This window comes from Lepisma saccharinum, chromosome 8, assembly GCF_977018435.1.
Source record: "Lepisma saccharinum chromosome 8, izLepSacc3.1, whole genome shotgun sequence".
In the NCBI taxonomy this organism is placed as follows: Eukaryota; Metazoa; Arthropoda; class Insecta; order Zygentoma; family Lepismatidae; genus Lepisma; species Lepisma saccharinum.
In genome coordinates, this window is record NC_139236.1 from 11,668,140 (window position 1) to 11,694,693 (window position 26,554).

At 36.1% G+C, this 26,554-nt stretch overlaps 1 protein-coding gene across 1 annotated transcript in view; it reads right to left on the reverse strand.

The window, feature by feature from the left end:
* Window positions 1-9,572: 9,572 nt before the first annotated feature.
* LOC145991358 (sodium-coupled monocarboxylate transporter 1-like) overlaps window positions 9,573-26,554 on the reverse strand; it is a 166,086-nt gene continuing 149,104 nt past the window's right edge. The window contains exons 13-14 of the mRNA XM_083127356.1: window positions 15,487-15,709; window positions 9,573-9,827 (exon numbers count right to left, since the gene is read on the reverse strand). Coding sequence (XP_082983482.1) covers window positions 9,735-9,827; window positions 15,487-15,709 — 316 coding nt within the window. The 3' untranslated portion in view covers window positions 9,573-9,734. The remainder of the gene's footprint in view (window positions 9,828-15,486; window positions 15,710-26,554) is intronic.

The following is a 26,554-nucleotide window of genomic DNA, read 5'->3' on the forward strand; positions in this document are numbered from 1 at the left end:
AATATGTATATAGAAAGTAATTAGAGGTACTAAACGCTATGCATATGGTTTTATATTCATTACTGCAAAGTATGTAATGTATCAATCGATAATATTAATGTTTATAATATTGAAAATAAGTTTTCTATGGTTTATGAACCGCTATGAACGGTGGTAATGGTACGATTGGGGACGGTCCCGGTACTCGAACCCGCGATATGCAACGGTAATAAATGGTTTTAGTGTGCAATGTATATAATAATGTATTTCATTATGTTATGAAAGACGATGGTACGACACGCTAGACAATACTGTCTCCGAATCTGAGCTCCGCGCTGAGGGTAGACGAGAAAGGAATTTGGGAGATGTGCGGTCAAGGTCAAATGACGTCACAACGTCAGAACAAACAAAGAACCCGATTGACCAATCAGAACCGGTTTTTTCAAGGTTAACCAGTACACAAGAACAGGGGAAAGCTATGCAATACTGTAGGGCAGGGGAGGGATTCAATCAGACAACAAAGGATGTCTGAGAATGCGCAGCAAGGGTCAAATCTCTGAAGCTATGCGTCGCTTGTAGAACCGGTTTCCGCCGCCAATTAATATTCCGCTCAGGTTTGCCTCCAAGGCACAGGACGCTTTAGCGCAGGTTTTTTTTATCTGTACTATGAAGAAGGGAGAGCTATTAGGGACGGGGCCTACAGTTTTCACCATTTGCTTTTATCACGGGGTAACGAACCTAGGACCCTTTGATTATTGATTTAGGTAGTAAATGTATGTTACTGTGTGCTATTTAACTTAATTTTGAGTTTATTTTTTACCAAACTTTGACTTTATGTCAAACATTTTCACAGCTTATCCTTATTTTTACAAAAATAACACTAATTGTACTATTCAGGCAACATTTTTTATTAAATTTTGGAATCGCAAAGATATTTTTACAACTTTTTAACTTATTATTTTACAATTTTATGTTAATTTTTTACCAAAATAACACTATTTGTACTATTCAGGCAACACTTTTATTAAATTTTGGACTCACAAAGACATTTTTTTCAACGTTTAACTTATTACTTTACAACTTTATATTAATTTTTTACCAAAATAACACTATTTGTACTAATCAGCAACATTTTTTATTAAATTTTGGACTCACAAAGACATTTTTTCTACGTTTAACTTATTATTTTACATCTTTAAGTTAATTTTTTACCAAAATAACACTATTTGTACTAATCAGGCAACATTTTTTATTAAATTTTGGACTCACAAAGACATTTTTTCAACTTTTAACTTATTATTTTACAACTTTATGTTAATTTTTACCAAAATAACACTATTTGTACTATTCAGGCAACATTTTTTATTAAATTTTGTATTTACAAAGAGATTTTTTCAACTTCTAATTTATTATTTACAAGTTTATGCCTATTTTTTACTCAAATAACACAATTCTATCTGTTCAGGAAAGACTTTTAGTTACATTTTCGACACACAAAGTGTGTGTTCTCAACTTCTATCTGTTTATTTCACAAGTTTAGGCTTATTATTACCAAAATAACACAATTCAATCTGTTCAGGAAAGACTTTTAGTTATATTTTCGACACACAGAGTGTGTGATCTCAATTTCTATCTGTTTATTTCACAAGTTTAGGCTTATTATTACCAAAATAATACAATTCAATCTGTTCAGGAAAGACTTTTAGTCGCATTTTCGACACACAAAGTGTGTGATCTCAATTTCTATCTGTTTATTTCACAAGTTTAGGCTTATTATTACCAAAATAATACAATTCAATCTGTTCAGGAAAGACTTTTAGTCGCATTTTCGACACACAGAGTGTGTGATCTCAACTTCTATCTGTTTATTTCACAAGTTTAGGCTTATTATTACCAAAATAATACAATTCAATCTGTTCAGGAAAGACTTTTAGTCGCATTTTCGACACACAAAGTGTGTGTTCTCAACTTCTATCTGTTTATTTCACAAGTTTAGGCTTATTATTACTCAAATAACACAATTCTATCTGTTCAGGAAAGATTTTTAGTTACATTTTCGACACACAAAGTGCGTGCTCTCAACTTTTATTTGTTTATTTTACAAGTTTAGCCTAATATTTACTCAAATGACACTATTTATATTATTCAGGCAACATTTTTATTACATTTTGGACTCTCAAAGACACACACACACACACACACACACACACACACAGAGAGAGAGAGAGAGAGAGAGAGAGAGAGAGAGAGAGATTTTTTCCAAGTTTACAGGATTATTCTCTAGTTTACTCAAATAACACAATTTAGATGTGTTTTGAATTATATTTTGGATGCAAAAGTATGTTTTGACAAGTTCTACCCTTTTATTTTACAAGTTTAGGCTTATTATTACTCAAATAACACAATTTAATCCAGTCAGGAAGGATTTGTTATTATATTTTGGATGCACAAAGAGAGGTTTTCAACTTTTTTATTGATTTTTTGCAGGGTATGTATTAATTTTTATTTATTTTGTTTTGTATCATATATACATTTACAAATTTTTAACTTAGAGTTTAGTATTTTTTTTTTCAAAAACACTAAAAAAAAGTACTTTTAGCTAAAATGTAAGCCACAGAATATATTATTATTATTATTATTATTATTATTAGGGTTTACTGATTTCCACTATGCTATTTTTGGTTCTGTATTTCTATATGTATTTATTTAGGGCAGGTTACGCCTGCCACGTAGGAAAGTTTGTTTATTTTAGAGTTTGCTGAGTATTTTGTTACTGCTATACTAGGTAAAAGTTTTCTAAATATACCAGATAGAGTTAAATACAGTATACAGAATAAAAGTTAAATACAGTAAATGAACTTGGTCCCTTACATTGAAAAAGGAACATAAATTGAGAGTATTTGAAAATAAAATCCTTAGGAAAATATTTGGGCCTAAAACAGATGAGGAGACAGATGAGTGGAGAAGGTTACATAATTTGGAAGTACATAATTTGTATTCATACCCAGATATTATTAGAATAATTAAATCAAGAAGACTTAGGTGTGTAGATCATGTGGTACGAATGGGAGAGGAAAGAAGAGTATACAGAATTCTTGTTGGGAAACCTGATGGTAAAAGACCAATAGAAAGACCAAAACAAAGATGGAGGGATAATGTAGAGATGGACCTAAAGGAAATTGGTGGGGAAGGAAAGGAGTATATAGATCTTGCTCAGGACAGGGACAGATGAAAGGCATGTGTTGCTGCAGCCATGAAACTTCGGGTTTAAGAAGGGTAGAGAGTTATTTAGTTAGTTATACATTAAATAAGCATAATATTTGGATTGTACGTAGAGAATACAACAAATGTACAATGCATTGTGCGAAAACTGTCAACTTTGCATTATAAGCAGAAAATTAAACCAGTTTGCCCTAGAAATACATTTTAAGAATAGCCCAAAATAGCATGCGTAATAGAAAATTAAAAAAACTTTCTGATGCATAAAAGTACTGACTAGTGCTGAATGAATCAATTACTGTAAAATATTATTCTCTGATTCAAGTAATTTAACTGTATCTTTTGTGTGTAAAATATAATTGATAGTTGAACTGATAAGTACAAATATTAACTTTATACGCCTTTATGCACTCTAAATAACATAACTTTGATATATAAATTAGTAACAATTTGTTAAAATTAAGTTAAAGTGTAGAATTGTTTTCTTAAATAAATATAAAGTAGTAAAAATACTAAACAAATAATTCCTTCTTTTCCTATTTAAAGGATGCCAAGCAGTGTAAACCAGTTGTTAGTGGCTAAATAATATAAAATTTGAAGGCAGTAACAATATTTTAAAAAAATACTGTTTTTTACCTAACTTTGTGAATTAAATACTAGTACATTTTGTCAAATTATAAATAAAATATACCTATTTCTTTGATATTTGTACTAAAGTGAAGAAAATGTTACTAAAACTTGGCTAGTACAGCAAATCTGAGACTTTTAGCTTTATTTGTCCGTAACTGGATATAATTGTAACTTGTTAATCTCGCCAAACACAATCTTTACCTCGATTTTGGAAGCTAGCTGAACTTTAGCGTTTCGAATTACATATAGTGAAGGCCTCTATAGTGGAAAAATACACCCAGTCTGTAAAAATTTGGAAATGTTGTCTCCTTCTCTGTCGAACCAGACCAAGAGTGTTCTCAGGTGTTTCAATATATTTCTTAACATAACTAACTTTTTAAAAATGCAGGTAGCTTAGTTTGTATAGCGCTAGGCTTTTAACCTATCTGTCCAGGGTTCAAGTCCCTGGCAGGGTTGTTACAATTTTAGATTTTGTCATCGGATCTTGTGCAGACTTCAAATTTCATAAGTTATAAGCAATCTAAGTTAATTTTGGGAGTGGGCCAAATTGGTTCCTCATATAAGAAAGCAATGACCAAATTGGTCGTAGCGCCTATGACCCTACTTGGGTTCATCCTCCAAAACATCTGCTTCGAGTCTCCGATGCCATGATGGAGCCCGTTCAGGTTCTACCGCCCACAAGTGCGTTCCTTCGCCAATCCAGCGAAGGTGAGAATAATAGAGCGCAACCCACTATATATACATTCAGCTCACTGTTGGTCACCCCTTGATCTAGTTATTTTCATGCAATCACCTACATTTAGTGAATTTTGCCGTCTTTCTGTTTGATCTGTTAAATAAGCCAGTCAATAAAAATATACTTACATAGAAAAATCCTGATATAGTTGGATTCTCAAAAATATGTACAATCAGTGTTCTTGATACATTTAGCACCCGAGATAGTATAAATCAAAATCTAGTTAGTGTTGGCATGTGTGCTTCTGGTACATGTAGTTACTTGAAAAAGCAAATATTGGTTGTGTAAAAAATAGCCTCCTTGTGAAACAATGAAAAATTAACATTATATCCTCATAGCATTAGTTGCAACTGCTTCTTGCAGATTAACAAAGCTCTGGCGTGTGGTCCTACGTCACCTATAATCCTTTGTAAGGTTCGTGTTGTCCTATAAATTGTCGATATACATGCTAAGTCCCTAGTTACAGCCTAAGCTTTTAGCTTCAATAAATGTATTTTAGTCCTCGGAGACATATATTGATCTTAGAGTAAAAAATAAACCTCGTATAATAAACCAAATGGAAATAACCCAAGTGTTGATGCACCCAAAAAAGCCAGTAATACTTCAAAAATACCTTGAAAAAGGTTATAAAGCTAAATAATTCTTCTAGAATAGTAAAAAAGTTTGGACAGTGGACCTAGGCCCCTAAGTCGTCTCTTAACTTCGTATTGTAATTATATTGTTAAATTGTTATATGTAAGGGGAAAAAACAATATTAGTAAGCGTCCAAATATGGACCCTCGGTAAAGGGGTTTCAGACCTCATAGACACATCACAATTTTCGTTACACTAAAAAATTGCCCTCGTATAAAAGCAAATAGTTGAAATGTTAAACATTTCGTGTACTTTATCCAGTAAGCCTTAGCTAGAAATACAATAAATGCGTTACAGACATAAAAATTAAGCAAGCTTTGATATTCTAGTGGCACATAATAAGTATAAAATATCCTTTAAAATACTCTGACAAATAGTTGTGGGTTGTCTGAGATCAAAATTTTCAAGTCCTCTCTCCTGCATAAATAGGCTCTAGAATTCACTAAGCCTCAAAATAATATTGGGTACATAAAATAGAAAGCAGATGGAGAGTGGTGCTGATCGCATCATCTCCAAAATAGCAAAAACAAAAGTATATAGAGCTCTATCTGTTATATTTAGAAAACTTTTACCTAGTATAGCAGTAACAAAATACTCAGCAAACTCTAAAATAAACAAACTTTCCTACGTGGCAGGCGTAACCTGCCCTAAATAAATACATATAGAAATACAGAACCAAAAATAGCATAGTGGAAATCAGTAAACCCTAATAATAATAATAATAATAATAATAATATATTCTGTGGCTTACATTTTAGCTAAAAGTACTTTTTTTTTAGTGTTTTTGAAAAAAAAAATACTAAACTCTAAGTTAAAAATTTGTAAATGTATATATGATACAAAACAAAATAAATAAAAATTAATACATACCCTGCAAAAAATCAATAAAAAAGTTGAAAACCTCTCTTTGTGCATCCAAAATATAATAACAAATCCTTCCTGACTGGATTAAATTGTGTTATTTGAGTAATAATAAGCCTAAACTTGTAAAATAAAAGGGTAGAACTTGTCAAAACATACTTTTGCATCCAAAATATAATTCAAAACACATCTAAATTGTGTTATTTGAGTAAACTAGAGAATAATCCTGTAAACTTGGAAAAAATCTCTCTCTCTCTCTCTCTCTCTCTCTCTCTCTCTCTCTGTGTGTGTGTGTGTGTGTGTGTGTGTGTGTGTCTTTGAGAGTCCAAAATGTAATAAAAATGTTGCCTGAATAATATAAATAGTGTCATTTGAGTAAATATTAGGCTAAACTTGTAAAATAAACAAATAAAAGTTGAGAGCACGCACTTTGTGTGTCGAAAATGTAACTAAAAATCTTTCCTGAACAGATAGAATTGTGTTATTTGAGTAATAATAAGCCTAAACTTGTGAAATAAACAGATAGAAGTTGAGAACACACACTTTGTGTGTCGAAAATGCGACTAAAAGTCTTTCCTGAACAGATTGAATTGTATTATTTTGGTAATAATAAGGCTAAACTTGTGAAATAAACAGATAGAAGTTGAGATCACACACTCTGTGTGTCGAAAATGCGACTAAAAGTCTTTCCTGAACAGATTGAATTGTATTATTTTGGTAATAATAAGCCTAAACTTGTGAAATAAACAGATAGAAATTGAGATCACACACTCTGTGTGTCGAAAATGCGACTAAAAGTCTTTCCTGAACAGATTGAATTGTATTATTTTGGTAATAATAAGCCTAAACTTGTGAAATAAACAGATAGAAATTGAGATCACACACTCTGTGTGTCGAAAATATAACTAAAAGTCTTTCCTGAACAGATTGAATTGTGTTATTTTGGTAATAATAAGCCTAAACTTGTGAAATAAACAGATAGAAGTTGAGAACACACACTTTGTGTGTCGAAAATGTAACTAAAAGTCTTTCCTGAACAGATAGAATTGTGTTATTTGAGTAAAAAATAGGCATAAACTTGTAAATAATAAATTAGAAGTTGAAAAAATCTCTTTGTAAATACAAAATTTAATAAAAAATGTTGCCTGAATAGTACAAATAGTGTTATTTTGGTAAAAATTAACATAAAGTTGTAAAATAATAAGTTAAAAGTTGAAAAAATGTCTTTGTGAGTCCAAAATTTAATAAAAAATGTTGCCTGATTAGTACAAATAGTGTTATTTTGGTAAAAAATTAATTTAAAGTTGTAAAATAAAACGTTAAACGTAGAAAAAAAATTTCTTTGTGAGTCCAAAATTTAATAAAAAATGTTGCTTGAATAGTACAAATAGTGTTATTTTGGTAAAAAATTAACTTAAAGTTGTAAAATAATAAGTTAAAAGTTGAAAAAATGTCTTTGTGAGTCCAAAATTTAATAAAAAATGTTGCTGATTAGTACAAATAGTGTTATTTTGGTAAAAAATTAATATAAAGTTGTAAAATAATAAGTTAAACGTTAAAAAAATGTCTTTGTGAGTCCAAAATTTAATAAAAAATGTTGCTGATTAGTACAAATAGTGTTATTTTGGTAAAAAATTAATATAAAGTTGTAAAATAATAAGTTAAACGTTGAAAAAAATGTCTTTGTGAGTCCAAAATTTAATAAAAGTGTTGCCTGAATAGTACAAATAGTGTTATTTTGGTAAAAAATTAACATAAAATTGTAAAATAATAAGTTAAAAAGTTGTAAAAATATCTTTGCGATTCCAAAATTTAATAAAAAATGTTGCCTGAATAGTACAATTAGTGTTATTTTTGTAAAAATAAGGATAAGCTGTGAAAATGTTTGACATAAAGTCAAAGTTTGGTAAAAAATAAACTCAAAATTAAGTTAAATAGCACACAGTAACATACATTTACTACCTAAATCAATAATCAAAGGGTCCTAGGTTCGTTACCCCGTGATAAAAGCAAATGGTGAAAACTGTAGGCCCCGTCCCTAATAGCTCTCCCTTCTTCATAGTACAGATAAAAAAAACCTGCGCTAAAGCGTCCTGTGCCTTGGAGGCAAACCTGAGCGGAATATTAATTGGCGGCGGAAACCGGTTCTACAAGCGACGCATAGCTTCAGAGATTTGACCCTTGCTGCGCATTCTCAGACATCCTTTGTTGTCTGATTGAATCCCTCCCCTGCCCTACAGTATTGCATAGTTTTCCCCTGTTCTTGCGTACTGATTAACCTTGAAAAAACCGGTTCTTATTGGTCAATCGGGTTCTTTGTTTGTTCTGACGTTGTGACGTCATTTGACCTTGACCGCACATCTCCCAAATTCCTTTCTCGTCTACCCTCAGCGCGGAGCTCAGATTCGGAGACAGTATTGTCTAGCGTGTCGTACCATCGTCTTTCATAACATAATGAAATACATTATTATATACATTGTACACTAAAACCATTTATTACCGTTGCATATCGCGGGTTCGAGTACCGGGACCGTCCCCAATCGTACCATTACCACCGTTCATAGCGGTTCATAAACCATAGAAAACTTATTTTCAATATTATAAACATTAATATTATCGATTGATACATTACATACTTTGCAGTAATGAATATAAAACCATATGCATAGCGTTTAGTACCTCTAATTACTTTCTATATACATATTTTTCATAAAATAAATAATTATATATTCATAAAAGTTATAATTAAGCAAATACATAAATGTAAAGTATTCTAAGTACATGCTAATTAGTTCTAAGTACGTGCAAATTAGTTATAAGTACGTGCAAATTAATTAACACCCGTGCAAATAAACTGCGAATATTAAATAGCGACCGAGCTTGGCTGGGTCAACATCTACTTATATACATACTATTTTTATACACTGTTATTACTGCAAAATAACCTCGACAACAACTTCATAATAATAACAATTATTATTGTAATTTTAATTCCTTCAAATGATATACTTTCAAACTCATAAGGGAAATTCTGGGTTAAACAATTCACCAGTGAGCCAATCTGTCGAGCAGCACATAATTTATTGAACAGTGTGAAACGTTTACTGCAAACATATTTCCGATTTCTTTCTCTCTCAGAGGGATTTTAAGGTGCCTGGTCTTGCTTAAAGTTTCTGAACCCTATAGCTCTTGTTCAGTCTTTCGGCGGGCGTTCTATATGCTGGCAGGGGGAAGTGAAGAGCCGGGAAGCGATCAATCCAGCGTGTTATCAAAACATAAGCCTTTAGGACGAGGTGCGTGCACCACATCCTCCAGCGACGTCGTAAATCTCGGAACCAACGCTATTGTCTGGTTTGTCTGTGATGTTAGCCACTCCTGAGTTTCCTTGGCAGCATGAGGGCCGGCCACCGAAAGACTGGACAAAGCTATAATAAAAACGGACTCCTCATTTGTTTTCCTACTTTATACATTTTAGAATCATTAGTTATACAAGCGGTAAAGAGTTACCTAGACATTCAATGTAATAACAAATTAATTTATATACAAAACATTAAACACATATGTCTCAAACAACAATTCCATAACTTATAATTTTAAACCTGAAAGAATCAATTTAATAATAGAGACGTTGTTTAGAAAGATGTATTATGTGTAAAAGCCACGCATCCAACAGTATTTATGAATCAATTATATTAAATGTAGTTTTTTCTGCAAGTTGATTGTCCATCCTCAATTGTTTCACTGGTTCGTCCAATGGAGTGTCAAGATTCTGGAAAAGTGAATAGTACAGTTTTATGCTAAATTTAAATACCACTATATATTACTTAGTGTGTGACGTGAGGCTCCTGCAGTAGGTAATGCATAATTTTCTGTGTGGCGGCTCATTGAAAATTATTTTTGGCTGCGTGACATATCACTTTAGAATATCATTCACTTAAGCCTTACCAAATACTTAAATCGTTTAAATTAAAAGGTCTTAATGGTCATCAAAATTAATTTTGTGAATATTTGAGGACTATAAGTGGTATACGTTGTAAGTGCCAAAAGCAAAAGTGTTGGGAAATCGCATCGTTCCGCACATCAGCCCGTAAGAACGTTCACACTAGTGACCTCTTTACACGCTCTTTGAACTACTTAGAGGACTACCAGCCACATTTCAAGTTCAGCACATTATAAAGCATGGCACATTTCACAGTTTAACGTGGAAAACGGTGTTTGCATTATTTTGGCACTTACAGCGTTTACCAAATTTAGTCTTCATTTGTTATTACCTTATCATATATTTGACAACATCGAATACGATAATGGTTGGAAAAGGAAATTACTATAATATTTACAATTATTAGAAACTTGTCCTGTTTAATAAATTATTGTTACAATGAAATATTTCCTTTTCCGCCACTCAGTGAAAAACTAATTTAATTATTTTACACAAATATGATTTCTTCTTTAAGATTTTACACCTGAATGTTCACAAACAAAAATGTAGTGTTTTTCCTGTGCTGTAATCGAAAGGAGAAGGAGAAGAGATAACGTTCACAATATAACTCTCAAAGGTGACAGGGAGCTTCTCAACCCTACAAGTGCTATCTTTTCCTGGAAAAATAACAATTTATTGACAATTACTTCTTGATATTTCTTGTAATTGCTAATCAGGATATATTTTTATATTCAAATAAAGAAAATCATTGTCTTCGCTACAGAAACCCACACGTTGGCAGCATTGGTTGTAAGTTTGTGATATGTGTTATTGTATTTTTCTCTGTGTGAAGTTCGTGATAACATGTAATTAGAACATTATGGCACGGAAATAGTACCACTTGGACATTAATTTATTGCGTGTGGTCATAATATAAGTTCATCTTGAATGTAAAAAAATAATATTTACGGAATAATATTTTAATAATATTTACGGAACTACACATTCCAACATAAATCAAATGTAATAATTTAACATTAAAACGAAACATTTACGGAAACGTCTAAGTCACACACGCAGTATTACAATACATAAATAAAATTGCTACTCTTTCTCAGGAAACTGTGGATCAAAGGCAAGCATAACAGTAGACAAGGGAAAACCTTGGGCGGAGCAAAGCACGCCGCGCTGGGAACTGAACCCGCATTTTCCCCTCCATGCCCTCACTTCCTATCTCACGCGTTCTTTTTTTGAACACTCTCTAGTCCTACTTGCACAGGACTTGATTTCAGTTTCAGTTGGTGTTTTAAGTCCAGTTTATGCACAGTAAGGTTAATCGGGACTGGACCTACAGTTTAAAGTGGTATCCGAACCACTTGTGCCTCCACCGGGTATCGAACCCGGGACCCCTCGATTACAAGGCAGTGACGCTACCACTGCGCCATAGGGGAGGTCTTGGACTTGATTTCGTTTGTTTCCTCAAGAGATTCCCGGGACAGAGTGCATGATATTCAATAATATTATATAAAACAATGAGGTTCGATTGAGCTCCTCTCTTGAGAAACTGTTTAGAAGATAATGACATGGGAGAATTCGTGTATAGGCTGAAAACCACCCACTGCTAAAAGTATACCAATAAGCTATAATGGAATTATTTCCTCAACTTCAACCACTAAGGTGGCCTTTCATTTATTGTAACAACCTGTAGGATATTTTATTTTATATCTCTTACTCTAGCTCCTAGAAAGGGCGATGTAAACAACCCTATAATACACTAGTGATGTTGTTTTACATTTGCCATCATTCATTGATGTTCCTTATGAAAGTTTCACACTTCTTGTGTTACATTTTCAATGTCATTGAAATTTCTACATTAATTCTTTGTAATATATTAACAACAATACTGTTTTCGTTAGTTTAAATTACATATTCTTCTATCCAAAATAGATATTGTGGGATTTTCAAATTGAGACTCCGAGAAATGTCCCGTCACCGGCAATAAAAGTAGGGCACCTAGATCCTGAAACACTCGCTTCCTTTCAAGTTGTTGTTTGTGTTTCCAAAGTCCATGGCTACAAGTGGATTTTAATAGCATATGCTCAATGAAAACTTCTAACATCGCATCCATCCACAGGGTGTAGGACCCGGGACTTCTTGATTTCAACATGACGTCATCGGAGAGACCCATTATTCATCTCGAAATAGGTTCTTCAGCAGCTTATTCGACAGATGAAAAAGGTAACTCGGCATCTTAACCCTAGAACAGGCGCGGCGGCTACATATGTAGATCAACCAATCAACGCCATCTGGTGAGCCAGAGTCGTGGCTCTCAGTACCTTTCTACCTCCTCTCCTTTCTAAGTGTTCTAACACACTTCGAAGTGTTAAGGGCTGTGCGTTTTCATAGCTTGAGCTACATCTGTAGGCCATTCAGGGAGAAGCATACAGCCCATTGATATCAACTGCTTCCAGTGATAAATAATGTATTCTGCAATGGTTTGATGACAGCTTGAAGGTGAAGACGTTATCCCAAGTGATAACGATGATGGATAAGATGAAGACGTCAGTGAGGAGGCTCACCTCTAGGACACAGAAGCCCTTTTGGAGGATAATGGAGAAGATATAGATCACAGCGATCAGCTGACATCCACTGATGAAGATGGAGTCAATTTCAGTAGATATATTCTTCCCAAAGACAATTTTAAAAGGAACAAAAACACATTCTTGGAAAGTCCCTGCGTCCACACATGATCACACAATATAGTTTTGTGCTTGCCTGGGCCACAAGAGGAAGCAAGAAAAACCCAGTCTGAACGGGAGTGTTTTGAGCTTTTTCTCGACAGTAACATTTTGAAAATTATTATCGTTTATGGTAATATTTATATTGATCTACAGAGCTGTAATGAAACAAGATTGGAATTGAAATTCGCGCATTTTTTGGTATTCTGCTACAGTGTGCTTACCTTGCATTCACACAAGAAAATAGTACTTGACTTTGAACTGATCTACTGTCCTTTACATGCACATTTTATATTTAAATTCCTTTCCAAAATGCTCTTTTGTGTGCTTTTGTATTTTCTCACAGAGCTTGAACTTAAATTGAATACTTTGGACTACAAAAAACTCATTTTTATACAATGTTTTCGCTTTGGTTTAAATATCAAATTCGCTTAATATATCACATTACGATGATTACATAATATTTGTGATTTTATTGTAAATTTTTGTGCACAATTGCCTTTACTAAATTGATGCTAACAAAATGATGTAATAAATATGTGAAAATCGATTAAGTATCTTTTATCATAATTGTCTTTCTGGACTTTACAATTGAATTAACTTTTTCTGAAAAATTCTGGCATTAACTTTTTTTTTAACCAAACTTTCACGTTTCAAAAAAAGTAGCTGAAATCACCATACAACATGTTCGAAAGAACACACGATTGTCAAGATACTGTTTTTAATTTAATTTTGAAATTATTTCTCAATTTTTAGAAAAATAAAGTCATGCGCTACATATGCAGCCCGCGCGCCTTTTCTGTGGTTAATACCTTCCCTTAATATCTGCTACACCAATGGATTTAACGCCAGTGTCATATATCAAAGTCTGTTAAGTCTCTGCTTCGCGAGAAACAAGGTTTCCTTATGGATAACAATTTGGGGACGACTTTACAAGATACCATTTTTAATTCACTAAGTATATGATCATCCTACTTTAACACACCAACAGCTCCAGAAGGTATCTGCTCCCCACAACCCCATCGCACCTCGAGATCTGGGGGGCAGAAGAGTTATCGCCACCACAACTCCGATCACTTTGACCGTGAATTTACTGTGATTTTTCAGAGCAACGACATCGGATCTTATACACTAGTCCAAAACATGAAGAAAATGTACAATTCGGCTAAACTTGGGGTCTGAACTTGTTTAGAACGTGAGACGTTTACTTTGAGGGAATTAGAATTAATCTACCAAATTGTCTGTAAGAGTTGATTTGGAAAATACGACAAACGTAATGCACATCGTTTTATGAGGTTGAACATAGCTTTCTTGAAATTTTACTAACATAATACGAGAGTGTTTGAAAAGAAAGGGCCGATTGACGATATCAAAGTAGAAAACAAGTGTAGCAGAACTGTATTAATGATTGAAAACACGCAGATATCCACTTCGTTTTTCAACACACTCATATTATTTTCCAAGCACTTTTAGTACGGAGGAACCAGCTTTTTATACCTTCTGCATAGACGTTCACCACCTGGGAGTTCATCCTGTCCAACACTACCGATTTCAACATCTCAGTTTCTCCAAATCGTTAAGACAATTGCAACTTGTTCAGGTGCACGAAGACGTGAGAGTCACTATACCCTGCAGGGCCTCCCCAATGGGGCAGTGGTAGCGTCGTCACCTTGTAATGAAGGGGTCCCGGGTTCGATACCCGGTGGAGGCATATAGTGGTTCAGATCCCACTTTAAACTGTAGGTCCAGTCACGATTAGACTTACTGTGCATAACGTGGACTTAAAACACCAAATTAATCAACCAACCAAATCATTGTACCCTGTCCCATCTATATCTGAAGCAAGCGAACAAAAACAAGTCTCTGCGCAAGTAGTGATGCAACACGGCTCCACCAGTGAACACGTGAGAGGGAGCGGGATTGCGTGGAAGGGGCGAAAGCAACTGCAGTTACAAGTCTTCCCAGCCGCGTGTATTGATTCGTTCTGCCCACTCTATTCCTCCTTCTTCTCCCTCTCTGCAATTATGCTCGGCCTTGCTCCAGAGATAACCGACACAGGGTGTAGGTGTAAGGTTCGGACTATTCGAAGCGTGTCAAAAAGTTTCCATCCCAAACTCTGAATCGTCTACAGGGTGAGGGCAACAGTGTGGTGTGTAGCGTTGTCATGAACAAGAACAGTTTCTGAGAGCAACATTGCACGTCGTTGGTTCTGGGCGGCATGTCTAATTTTGGTAGTGTTTCACAGTACCACTGCGAGGTGATTGTTTTCCCCTGACCCATGCAATCCACCAGAATACACATTGTTGGTTCTAGAAAACAGCTGCCATGACTTTTCATGCAGACGGGATTTGCTTGAACATTCCTGCTCTTGCTGAGTGTGAACGTGTATCGAATCACAGACAGTACTCTCAACTTGCGAGATTGTGTAATCAAAAGAGAACCGACAGCTGACTAGCGAAAATATGATTGCTGGGTCACCCTTGGACTAGTTGATGTTACTGCGCAGGCGCGATCCTATCTCTCTTACCAGTAACTTTATATAAATAATAAATAGGCCGTTATTTTTTTAATGCGCCTCTTAGGTTCACGATGTGATTATTGATCTTTCTTGTAGTGAAAATCGAAATATTATAATTTACATAAATTTCTATATAATTCCTTCGCAGGTAGCTGAATTTAGTGTACTCCTTACTCTATTAGTACATAAAATACTGAATTAAATTAACTGTCACATTTTCTAATAAAGTTTCAAGAAATACGATGGAATATACCTTTTCCTCTTCTTTCCAGTCCGGTAGGCGGAGCTTTATCCTCAGGCAATTTGGAAGGGCATTAAATATCCACAATGCAACAGGAGACAGCAAGTTCTTGTCAACCTTTGCCGGGTCTTGAGGGGTTGTTAGAAAGCTAACTAAAAGTCCAATCACAACAGTAAGCACTAAACCTATGACCGCGTTGTATTGGTATGATACTTCATACAACGGGAATACTGATCTGAAATTAAATAATACAAAATAGTTAATTCATTGTTGGTATCATTGCTTCAATAATTTCCATAACAATATCTCATCACATTTACCAAACAGTACATTGAATCAGGAAAATAAATGGTACTATCGTCCGCCCCAGGCGTCCGAGCCTACCCCTTTCTATTACGCAAAAACCCCAACTACCACTACCATACCACGAAAACTTTCCACGTTCAAAACCATATTAATATGCAAATGGTTTCCGCGCAAACACCGTACGGCAAGGCAAGATATTGCAAATAAGAGCTCGTGGCACTCAATCCAAGCAATTAAAATGAATAACAGAACAATGAAAAATAAAAATAATAAGCTCACAGTGTATATTAAGTGATAATAAGTTCAAAATTGTGCAACTGGACATTCTTTACTAATAACTATCATTCGGTAACAATGGACACTACCTCTAAAGTTCCATACTCCTAAATTATGTAAATAAATCGAAACTTAAGCCCCTTGCAATATTTCGAATCTAAAAGTATTTCATTAATTCAAATTTGGTCATTCATTTTTAGTCACAATGTATTAAGGAACTGTGCAAGGCATTATCCAATGTAGCCTAGACTTCAACGTTTGTTAAATTATCAATTGGACCAGAAAACTAATTTATTTCACAAAACTTTCTCCCCCCTCTCTGACAATGTTCCAAATGGAAACCACTCTCCTGAAAGAAAATTCTCCATCAATACATTTGTCGACATAAGTCTATATGCTACGAGTTTTCCTTAGTTTGAGAATTGTAATACGACAAATAGGGCAAGAATTATTTATTTAGATAATTTAATCTTATCCATTGATACAGCTATTCGACACAATTTTTACTTATTGTCGTTTTGATTAAAATAACAATTGGAAATTTGTAGATAATGTCTTTTCAATCTTATATTCGCCCTGACAATTAACAAAAGTATTCTTTGGGCAATCTCTTTTCCTACATAAACATTTTGTTAAGTTAGGTCAACGTATATTTCAAGATGATTCTAACTACCGCTACATGACATCGTGCAACCAAAACACCTTTCTCATTGAATGAAAAATAACGTTTAATATTTCCGTAACAAACCGTTTATAGATCATAGGCTTAAAATGCGTTGGCAATTGTTTGCAACGACTATCAAGAAATTAATTTCAAACTGGTTACAACCGGATACTGTATTTTTAGATCACGTGAACTTGCAAAAAATCAGCTGATTTAGACCCAAGATAACCCTTATATATTGCACAAATCTTTCAACATTTTGACAATTTTAGCGTGATCCTAGTCAAAATTCAAACTTTTCAAAGGTATGTAAACCTTTCAGCATAGAGAAATTAATGTCGCCGTTTAGCGACGACAATACGTTAGGCTGCCATTTTCCGTACGGGATGATTGTCCGCCATATTGCTCGTAGATTGGTATACCACTTATATTTCGATATCTCTAGAAATATAGTTCACACACACACACACACACACACACACACACACACACACACACACACACACACACACACACACACACACACACACACACACATATATATATATATATATATGTATATATGTATGTATGTGTGTGTGGGTGTGTGCGTGTGTGTGTGTGTGTACATACATATAAACAGTGATTGTTTTTCATACGGTATGGAACGGTACGCTGGTATGGTATCGGCACCTTGCTATAGGTGAGGTAAGACTACATTGGTTTTTTGGTTTGGTAGAAATTATGGGAAAATTTGATCCAGTTTTAGAATAACATTTGAGACGGACTCGAAGAATCCACGACCGTTATTTGGGAATCTAAATGCATAATGAACTCATAACTTAATAGCGTCCAGAGTAACAAGAGAAATTCTAGAATGTTTTAAGATATCCATGTATTCTTCTGTTAGATTTGAGTCACAAAGTAAAATATGTCATTAGTCCATATATTTGTAAATTTGTCCGAAAAATGTTGAAAAATGGACGATATTTTTGGATGTTGCATCCGCCGACAAACATCTTTCTGATGGTTTCTTGGTGGCCTTCCGATGGACTAGGTTTAGCTATAAAAGAGGGGCATAAGAATAGCGAGAAAATGAATAATGTTCATAATGAAGTTTAAGCTAGTCGTCTAATGTGGAATATAACATTAATGGTACCAGAATCGAACCTCGCACCCGTTTTTCCAAGGTGACCGTGTTTGCCCCTTCGCTTCGGAGAGGCCCGAGTCTCTTGCAGCAGCTGATCATATGCATTTGAAGAATGATAACGTTGGAATAAAAATTCTATGCTTTCGTAGAAATAGTCTTTGCGTGTGCAGCACTGACGATTGGATGGCTCTGAATATAGCAGAGCTGCCACGCGCTCAAATGATTGCGCTCTCGTCTTTCGTGCAAGAGGTCCCAGGGTTCAATCCCCGGTGGTAGCTCAAAAATGTCTATGCTGCCGAGGACAATTGGGGAGCTACTTGAAATCGATGTGGTAGCGAACTCTGGCTTCGAAATCTGAAAGGACTCAACATGCTGTCCACGCGTAAGCCAATAGAAAACCACGCCAATGGGCTGTTGCGTCATAAAATTTAATTTTATTCACTATGTTTAGTTCTTAGAGGACCTACGTAAGTATTTATCCGATGTTGGTTCTTTTCGGCTCCTTTTTACGGTTTTATCAAAGGATTCCGCTCCCGACGGAGAAGCACAAACAGATGTCCCAGGTTTGGATTCTAGTTAGGTATGGTTGCATTACTGCTATTTAATCAGATCATCATTCATCCTCATCGTCGCAGTTGCCCCATGAAATAACCAAATAAATAAAGAAAATGCATCTTGAAGTTGCAGGAGTTGAGTTGAACACGCAGGTTTAGATTTCCGCTCCCACGAGTAGACAAATGACAATAGAAATTGCTTGATAGGTAATTTGCTTATGTACATCTGATGATTACATAATGGAAATACTATTACGAGGGTCACTATTTATATTTTGGGCCTAACAATGAAAAAACAGGAATTTGGCATTGAAAACTGCTTTATTGTTTTTCGAAGTATTCTCCTTTATGGTCAATACACTTTTGCATTCGTTCGAACCATTTGTCAAAGCAGTTTTTCCAATCTTCTTGAGACACCTCCATAATATGGTTTTTGAACGCATCAACGGCGTCTTTCGCCGACGAAAATCATTGTCCACGCAATTTATTCTTGACATTCGGGAACAAGAAGAAGTCATTGGGTGCCAAATCAGGACTGTACGGCGGATGACCCATCAATTCGATTTTTTGACTGTTCATAAAATCGATTGTTAGACGAGATGTGTGACAGCTGGCATTGTCTTGATGAAGAATGATCCGACGGCATTTGTTTGATTTCCGTATTTGACCGAAGACCTCTGGCAAACAAATTGTTGTGTACCATTCAGAGTAGACCGTTCTACGTTCCTCTAAACGCACAGTTTCCACATGACCAGTTTTCCCGAAAAAGCAGGCGACCATTTGTTTCGATGTGCTTCGAGCGCGAACAACTTTTGTTGGATTGGGTTCATCTTGAAACACCCATACAGTCGACTGCTGTTTACGTTCCGGCTCATATGCATATATCCATGATTCGTCACCTGTTACAATCTTATATACGTCTTTTGAAGCACCACGATTGTATTTATTGAGCATATGTTTGCACAAATTGACGCGAGCGTCTTTTTGAATTTTTGTCAAATTGTATGGATCCAACGAGAACTTACCTTTCTCACAGCTAAATGATCATGTAATATTTTATATATGCTGGTGGAACTAATGCCTATGGTTGCCTCAATCTCACAGTATGTCACATGACGATCTTGCAGTATTAGGTTTTTGCACAGCATCAATGTTTTCTTGAACAACAACTGATTTTGGACGACCTTCGCGAATCTCGTCGGTGAGCGAATGGCGGCCACGATTAAATTCGTTATACCAGCGTTTCACAGTGGCAAAGGATGGGGCTTCACCGCCAAATGTGGAAGTAAGTTGACCGATGCACTCTTGTCTTGATAATCCATGTCGAAAATCGTAAAAAATCATCGTACGAAAATGTTCACGAGTTAGTTCCATTTTATTGTTGTCGCGCAATGTCTAAGGCAGGAAAAACAACACAAATCAAGCTATTGACAAAACATTTGAAGTACGTTATGGTCAATAATGCCAGACGATTCCGTGCAAACGTCAAATCGCGCCTAACTTCAATCAGTGTTGTCAAGGCTCAAAATATAAATAGTGGCGCTCGTATTAGCTATGTAAATTTTAAAAAGTAAAGTGCTCTCCTGTGCTTTACACCACGCCGTGAAGACGTATGGGGGAGTGGAGTTAAGCCCACACTTTCTTGACCACGGCCGCCAAAGGTGGAGGTGATGTGATCAGCACCACACCCCAGGCTGCCTTAACCCCCGAGTTTAATCCAGTTACCCACTTTATACGATGCTGGCCGGGCGCCGGTGCCGCTCGTACAGGTGGAAAGAAATCTCGGTACTCCTCTGCCAGAGATCGAACCCGGGTCTCTCGCATGGTAGTCAGACGCCCTAACGACTTTTGTTTTTAAGAAAGACCTCCTTTTCACACATCATACTTATTTATATCAATTAATCTCAAATCTCATTTCCGTTCAAGACAGACGAATACAAACATCCATGTCCGATCCGGGATTCGAACGCGGGGCCCTTTGATCGCAGTTTTGCTAACCCTTCCGCCACGGAGGTCGACAGCGACTGGGCTACCGCGGCTCTTGCTATATAAATTGGCATTAATTATATTTGTATGCCTGTGCAACTTTACATCTAAGCAGCTGCCGCATTTGTTGGTGGAATTGAAGAACAATCACAGAATGTCAGAACCATTGGCGGAATTTTGAAACCTAACATTCCTATGTCATGGAAACTATTGGAAAACTATTTACTACATAATCTCTTTCTTCCATCATTGAGCCGACCCCCGTGGTGGAGTGGTCAGCACATCGCGCTACGACGGCAGGGGTCCCGAGTTTGAATCCTGGTCTGGGCATGGATGTTTGTGAGTGTCCATTCATCAATTTCATCATATTATCACTCATCCCCATCTTTATTAATTAACCAAAAGTGGCACAAGAAACTGAGTAAAACAAAGCAAATCAATCAATCAAACTTCCTTTAGTGAAGGGTGACTTATTCTTCATTAGAGCACCTGTGTTAGCGGCAACCACCTCACCCCACGAAAACCTTTCTTCCATCTTCTATCACACGCAGAAAAATTTCAGAGTAACCCAAGAAAATAAAAAGCTCTGAGCGGATACATCCTCAACAGTGTAGGCAATATATTTATATTAAATATAATCGCTGTAGATAGGAATGGTACCGAATGCAGAGAACGAGGTGGACTTGTGTAAAATCGAGATGAGATTGCCATATAATGTCTAGACATCTCTCTCTTCTTTTATGTCGGTTATTTTACATCCTATTGCACTCAATGGGATAATCGCGATGGTGATACACTAATGAAATGCATGATGGAACGAATACTTTACCTTAAGGAGGTTTCGAACCTTGCTTCGTATCACGTTAATCTTACAACTCCGCGTTCTACTTTGGCCTTATCAAAATTTAGCTCAACTCTCCAAAGGTAAAGGTAAAGCAATCCGTTGTGCATTGCACTGTGCCATGAAGCACGTTGGAGATGTTTTGACTAGCACCACTGTTGAGCTACTTTTACACTTAACTGATTTCCCCACTTATTGTGTCCCATATCGACTTATGCAAGGATATAGACGGGAAAATTCCCACCTAAGATTAACAACTCTGATAGTCGAACCCGGGCTCCTGTGTTGTAGTCACAGGCTCTTTTAGAATACAAAATTTTGTGACAAATTTCAAAATTAAAAAAAAAATAGTAGAACAAAATGAATGATAGATGATGTAGGAAAATACTACCTTCGTACAGAGTACATAATACGTACGTTGTGATAGCTATCATAAAACGATCACTACGGATAACGGTGTTCTCGTGCGCGTTCACAGATCATGTCGGCACTGTACTTGAGGAAAGTAAACCTTCCTTACCTCTTTGCTCCACAACGTGGTTCGAATACCTGTGGCGTATGATCCATTTCTTCTTCTCTTCTGGGACAAGTATCCAGTTTTCGCCGACAGAATATAATACATCCACACTATCCTTGTGTATTCTTACACTCGAACCTCCAGTTTCTGCTCAGTCACTTGTTCCACAAGCGCCACAGTCAACATCCAACTTTTGTGGCAACTCGCAGTCAACTTTCCGTGACGGCGTTCATATTGAAGAGTGAACTGCATCACTCCGTCCGTCCCGCGTCAGTTGCATTCGCTTCCACCAGGTCGGACACTTAAGCATTCCGTTAATACAAAACCGTTACACATTTTTACACCTCTTTGCAACTTACAATATTGCATTTTTACCTCAAACATTATTTTCAAACTAAATATGCCAAGTGTCTAGCCAAACAAATACTGTCTGCACGCGAAAATTATAACCAACAAAACAAATCATCAATGAGAAGTGTAAGGGGCAACAAAAAAGCTCCCTTTCTCAGTCGCTGGTGATAGTACACCTCTATTGGCATACTCGCGAACTACAATTAAGCATTCGTTTACAGACTGCGTAATCCTGCCACCTTTCGTGAATTCAGTTAACATTTTCGAGTTGTGATATATAAGACATATTACGTGACGTATATAAAGTGGCTTTCACAGATTAATTACGTTATCATAAACGAGACAAATATTTGAAATCTGAGATGATTATATAATCGTCATATTGGAAATGTTATTCTGAATGAACGAGGAAACTACCTTATCGTACCCAAGGTATTGGGTAAGAAGTATAAAGTCTTAGCATAGCAGGTATCAGAGAAAGGAATGCTGAATAAGTAATCAGGCAAAGGTCGGGTGATTGACTTGGAAGACGTATGTGGCATGAGTGTTGGAATTGTCAGGAGGTGTGATCAGTTGGCGAGAATAGGAGAGAGAGTAAGGTCTGTGGATTGTGAGAGAGGAGCAAAGTGGAGAACGATTATTGGACGATGGTGTGTGATAGATTCGATGTCTGACAGGGAGGTCAGACAAGTGATAGTTGAGAGGACAAGCTAGGAACAATCTCCATATATTTGTAAGGCAAGCAATATCCTTTCATTAACCAATCCATATCGATTCAGTCATGTAGAGTATAAAACCCATATTTAATCTAAGCTAATTTCTATCGCCATTCCTTTAAAAGGTAACCTCTTGCATTTATCACATTCAGGCCAAGCGAGTGATAACCATCTGAGAGATGAATGAGGAATAGCTACATCACCCAATTAAATCTAGAGGTTCTTGGTTCGATCCCAAACGCAGCATGGGAGTTGCGTTACGTGGTGGACGTGCTTTGGGCTTGTCATCCATTTTATTGCAAATGCGATGAGAAAACACTGCAGTACGTGATATACTGCGATTTTCATCTATTTCATCCCGAAATATGATGAAAATAATAGAGCCTTCTAGCTTTTCAAATTACGTACGTGCGATATGGCGCCGGAATTTTCACTTGTTAGCGCTTCACGTTGTGTTAATTATCAATTGTTACCAAAGATCAAGAAAAGAAAGCAAAAGGTAGGCCTAGCAATATGCTACGCGGTAAGGCGCAAATACATAAGAGTAGAGTTTTAACTAGGTTATTCGGCGATTGGCTTGTGAAAAGATGAGAATTAACATTAGGATGTTGCATAAAGGTTGGTTAAATATTTTAAAGATGTGTTCGGTACTGTCGTCACTCTGTTACGCGATTGTTGAACCTAACTTATCAAATTTCCGGGAGAGTAAGCAATTGAATTGCTGATAATGTCCTGTCAAAGCCACGGGGGGATGAGAAAAGAAAACAAGCAACTTAGTGCTAATTTTAAGCTAATCAAGCATTTTTCCTGCGCATAGGCTAATCATAGAATCATGGCGCAATCTAGATTTATCCACCCCGACATTCTCGAAACTATCCAGTTTCAAGGTAACATTCACGAGAATGTATTAAAATTCATTGACAAATTTGAAAGTTTAGCTATTATTAATGAGTGGAATGACTCAAAGAAAAGGCAAATGCTACCGGCATTTTTGGCTGATTCAGCATTGGAATGGTTCAATACTTGGAGTCGAACTCAGGAAGCACAGGATATACATTTTGTAACTTTAAAAACTAAAATTGTGGAAGAATTTACGGAACCGGGTGACACTTTTCAATTAGAAGAACAAATCAGATTACGCTTCCATCAGGAAAATGAACCTGTTTCAAAATATGTGAGAGAAAAACAGTTATTGTTATTAAAATTAGATCCTGCCATGGAAACTAGTGAGCAAATTAAGCAAATAAGCGGGGGTTTACAACCTAACTTTATGAAAGAAGTTTATAACAGGGAATATGATTCAGTGCATGAAATGTTACGAGACCTGAAAAATGTTGAACAATTCAAATATCTTGTGCAAAAACGTAAAATTCTAGAAACTGAATGTGAGACAATGAAAGCTCTGTCGTGTTCTGAATCGAGTCGAGCCTACATGCCGACTCTGCAAGCTATCACGTTGCAGCGCACGGTCAATGGTCATGTTGACATAACATATTCTCAGGCTAATCGGGAGATCGAGGAAAGATTGAATGCACTACAACAAGACCTTGATCAATTACAGTCGAACACGGGACTCTAGTTTCATGAGTCAGATTTAGTTTCGCAATTTCAGAATCTTGAGGCTAAAGTAAATGCACTTGCAGAACATCGGAAAAAAACATTCATTTACTGAGTCATCATTCTCATATCCAGTCAGAGAATATGAACATAGAGACAGAAACAATAGGAGAACCAATTATAATAAGAGTAACACTAGAGCCCACACACAGTGGCAGAATAGAAATACTTGGCATAACAACCACAATAATAATCTCGACACACAGTCGCAACGTTCGTATAAGGGGCGATGGCGCAATGGCGGTAACCCTCGATTTCAGCGTTCGCACTTTTCATCATCAACGCCGCGAACATTTTTGGAGCAACAACAGGGGCGCGAAAATCCAAATAACCATACTAATCAGGTTGTTAATACAAATCGCTCTACTTTTTGTAAGAACAGAAGCAATTTTAAACGAGTAAGACCTACATATGAAGGGGACCTAGGTGTAAGACCTTCGGGAAAAACTCTAACGGTCTCTACTTTTCCTTCTGAAGATCTGATTTACATCAATGTGAAAGTAGATGGGGAAATTCGACAGTTCATCCTGGATAGTGTAAGTCAAATTTCGGTAACGGGAGATAAGAACATACCAGTCAATGCCAAGCGATTTAATATAAGTACTGCGATTAGAGGGGTCACTAATAGTCAACTGACGGTTAAGGAAATTGTGTTACTACCATTTTCTATACATAACCAAACATTTGTTCATCCATTTAGAATTGTTAAGGATTTTAATCAAGTTACTATATTAGGAAATGATTTCTTGAAGGGACAAAAGGCTAAGTTAGATTTTGAGGAAAATAAGCTTACATTGCATAGATTCGGCACACCTCCTAGAAACCAAATTAAAAATGAGAATAAGAAAGCTTTTGACGTGTCAATCAAAGTTTCCTATTTGTTACATCATGTTTTGCAACCAGAATTTGTAGCTGCTAAAAAGGTAAAAGTGAAACCCAGGACACATTTGTGCATTCCATTGAAATTGGCTAATTCATATGACAAAGATAGGACACTCTTGGAACCGGACCTACAGTATCAAGAGAAAACGGGATTGATGGTTCCCAGAGCAATTATTAATCCGGATTCGAATCTCATTTGGATCACAAATCCTTTAAATTATAATGTTACAATTAAGAAGGGCACTATTATCGGGAAAGCTGAAACATGGGATAGGCCAATCATGAGTAACAATAATGATGAGAATAAGGATGAAATTGGTGAACAGGCACAGGTTTTCGCGACGGAAGAGTCAGAGAACGTCAGTGACGTACGGGCGGACCCTAGTCGGTTTGATGTGAATCCGAATTTAGAACCCCAGCAAAGGAAGCAACTTTTGGCTGTTTTGATGAAATATCCACATTTTTTTGCGTGGTCAAAGGATGATATAGGTAGAGCCACGAATTATAAACATAGAATTCAACTAAAAGATGACACAGAATTTCACTTAAAATCCTACCCGATTCCAGTTCACCTTCGTGATGAAATTAAATATCAGATTGAGACTTTATTAAAGCAAGGTGTTATTTCTCCTACAAAATCACCCTTTAACTCTCCAGTTATCCTTGTAAAGAAGGCAAAGGGGGGTTATAGATTATGCCAGGATTATCGCAGATTGAATGTTTCGTCTGTATTTGACGCTCTGGGTGTGAATAACATCAATGAAATATTATACAATATGGGGGGCAAGAAATACTACTGTACGGCAGACTTGAAGAGCGGATTCTTTAATATTCCTCTCACCGAGGACAGTAAGAAATATACAGCATTTACAATACCAGGAATGTCACAGTATCAAATGAACGTCGTGCCACAGGCCCACGTCAGTTCATCAAGTGCGATGACTCGTTGCATTCACCTACCGTGCTCAAATTTGGATCCCAATCACTTTGCCCATTATGTGGACGATTTATTTTGCTTCGGAAATACCTTTGAAGAAATGCTCGTAACTCTAGAGAAAATGTTACAATGTTTACAGGCCGCGGGATTGAAAGTTGCAATAGAAAAATGTCACTTCGGCTACACTGAGAATATTGCTTTAGGACATAAAATTTCAAAATTTGGCTATCGGATCAACGATAAAATCATTGATTCTATCAAGAAATATAAAACACCGACAACTGTGAAACAAGTTCGCACATTT